Below are 3045 nucleotides of genomic sequence, written 5' to 3' on the forward strand. Positions count from 1 at the left end.
ACCTCTACAGGGGAAGACTTTTTTGTGTGCGTTCGCGTGCATGTGTGTGTGTGGCTGGCTTGTGTGGGGATCCGAACCCATGACCTTGGTGTCGTAAGGCTGCACTCGAACCACTTGACACCTGTTCTTTACATTGGTATAAACTCACATCACACCAGGAGGGAATTTACTCGATTTGGGATCTTTTTGGCTTTTCTCCTTTACTATGAGATTTATCTTTCTCCCTCTCCTGCCGTGGCTGATTCATGACAGAATGTCGATGAGTATAGAACAGTGAAGCGTTTATGATCTATTAAAATCAGAACATGGTACTGAATGGTAACATTAAGTGACTAACGTAACTTGGGTTTGGATAGAAGTGTTCCTTCACCAAGGTCCGGGGTTCAGATCCCCATCCTGGCCAGCTGCCAAACAAACAAACAAAATCTTGGGCTGGATGGTCAGTTCGCTTGGTTAGAGCGTGGTGTTGGTAAGGCCAAGGTCAAGGGTTTGGATCCTCTTACAGGCCAGCCACCAAGCAACCGATCAATAATAAATAAATAATTAAAAAAAAAAAAAAAAGTGTTTCCTTTCACCATAGTTCAGAGTGCAAAACTCTTTGCTCTGTGCAGATTTCAGTTCTCTTTCTCTGACAGCCAGCCTGAGTCATCACACTGGAAGAAGAGATATTGGCTCTTAATGTGAGGACCATATGTCATATATATTTCACTTATTTGTTTCATAGATGAGAATCTTTCTGCTCATAGGTGTGGTCAGTTTATCTATATGTGTTTCAGCGAAAGACCTGCAAGACTCCACCTCTCTCTGAGCTTTGCAGCAGAAGTATTTTTCAAAACTGAAACATGGGAAAGGAAGAAGATCGTACAAAATATTTATCTGCTCATCTTCCTTATAGATTTTTTTTTTTTTAAAAGATGACCGGTAAGGGGATCTCAACCCTTGGCTTGGTGTTGTCAGCACCACGCTCAGCCAGTGAGCAAACCGGCCATCCCTATATAGGATCCGAACCTGTGGCCTTGGTGTTATCAGCACCGCACTCTACCGAGTGAGCCACGGGCCGGCCTTCTTATAGATTTTGACCCTTCAGAAAGATACTTAAAACAAAACAGAAATGGCCAAGAAATTTCACTGGTCTTTTTATAAAGTTCTGGCTCTGTGTTTCCTAATAGCTGAGTTTCTTTTTCTTTTTCTTTTTTTTTTTTTAAAGATGACTGGTAAGGGGATCTTAACCCTTGGCTTCGTGTTGTCAGCACCACGCTCTCCCAGTGAGCTAACCGGCCATCCCTATATGGGATCCGAACCCGTGGCCTTGGTGTCATCAGCACCGCACTCTCCCGAGTGAGCCACGGGGCCGGCCCCCGTAATAGCTGAGTTTCTGACCCCTGTTCTCAAGTGACCACTGTGGTGATTGCTTTCTGCAGCACAACACGGACACCGGAGGCGCCGACCACTCATGCAGCATCTGCGGGAAGTCGCTGAGCTCGGCCAGCTCCCTGGACCGCCACATGCTGGTGCACTCTGGCGAGAGGCCTTACAAATGTACCGTGTGTGGTCAGTCTTTCACCACCAACGGGAACATGCACAGGTGAGTGAGAGCAGCCTTCGTCCGGGTAGCTGCTGGTACTTGGAGTTTGATAGACAATGGCCTCTCAGCCACAAGAGGACTTGCCTATAGGTGCAGCGAGTTCTCGAGTTCTGTTCATCAAATGAAAAAGCCAGAGATGGTCTTCAGGGTATGCACCTTTAGAGGTGTCTGATCATGAGAAACAGAAATACCTGGGCAAGGTATTCTGAAGAATACCCTCGGGGTTCTTCAGGAGGAAACACAGAGTCATTCCCCCTCTCCCAACTGGAGTTTCTTTGTTTGGGTGCCAAAGTGGGCAGCTTATCATATACAGAGGAAGACACAGGGAGCAGCATTCATGTAACCCTGCNTTAGAGGTGTCTGATCATGAGAAACAGAAATACCTGGGCAAGGTATTCTGAAGAATACCCTCGGGGTTCTTCAGGAGGAAACACAGAGTCATTCCCCCTCTCCCAACTGGAGTTTCTTTGTTTGGGTGCCAAAAGTGGGCAGCTTATCATATACAGAGGAAGACACAGGGAGCAGCATTCATGTAACCCTGCCCTTTAACAAACATTGCATGTGCTTACCAGATTCCCCACAGATCATTTCCTTGCAAAAAAATTTCTGGGGCCTTTTAATAAAGAGTTAAGTGGCCTGGTCCTGGAACTTCAGGATAAGATAGGATAAAACGAAGGAAAAGGAAATCTGATAAATGTCAGGAAATTACTTACTGAGAGAGAAAGGTGTTCACTCAGAGGTGGGAGAGAGTACGGTGGTGGACGTATTAAAATTCTGTGGGAATGAACCAATGGAAAATATACTTGATAAAGTGATTGCATGTGTTTTGAGGGGTCATAACAGAAAGAATTTTTAAACGCTCACTTTTTTTACACAAACATTTTAGGAACATTGAAACTCTAGGAAGGTGGGGGAAGGCACTCATAATTTAACTTCTCAGAAAATCAGGCTATTTTTATTTTTTCATATTCTTTTCCTATCATTATTCTCCTTTTAAAAAGTTGAGTAACATTTTTTACATACTTATTTCAAAAGAGAACTTTATATAACTATTGTGAAATTAGTATACTAGTTATGTTTGATTATATATAAATACTAAAATGAGATGGTCTGGTTTATTCCACCTAATATAATTTTATGAGCCACAGATGGTACACTTGGGACTTAATCTCTTTGTACTCAGTTTGATCATTTTTAAAATGAGATTTTTAATAGTGTCTACTTCATTGAATTAGGATGAGGATTAGGAGCTTATGAGTTTAGCACAGTTTCTGGCACATAGTAAGCACTCAATAAATGTTATCTGTTATTATTGTCATTTGCATTTCTAAGTACAGCTGCAGTAATTTAAAGCCTATGGATTTCTCAGCCCAAACTCCTAGAAGTGACGTATAGTAAGACTTCATGATGGGTATGAATGTTTTAAAGAATTTTTATAGTGTTTTGCTTTTTTTTTTTTT

General features: G+C 42.3%; 1 protein-coding gene across 1 annotated transcript in view; it reads left to right on the top strand.

Annotated features, from left to right (window-relative positions):
• LOC103608593 (ras-responsive element-binding protein 1) overlaps nt 1-3045 on the top strand; it is a 61927-nt gene that overhangs the window by 12008 nt on the left and 46874 nt on the right. The window contains exon 5 of the mRNA XM_008593013.1: nt 1422-1585. Within this exon, the coding sequence (XP_008591235.1) occupies nt 1422-1585 (164 nt within the window). The remainder of the gene's footprint in view (nt 1-1421; nt 1586-3045) is intronic.

This window comes from Galeopterus variegatus, unplaced genomic scaffold (assembly GCF_000696425.1).
Source record: "Galeopterus variegatus unplaced genomic scaffold, G_variegatus-3.0.2 Scaffold8609, whole genome shotgun sequence".
NCBI lineage: Eukaryota > Metazoa > Chordata > Mammalia > Dermoptera > Cynocephalidae > Galeopterus > Galeopterus variegatus.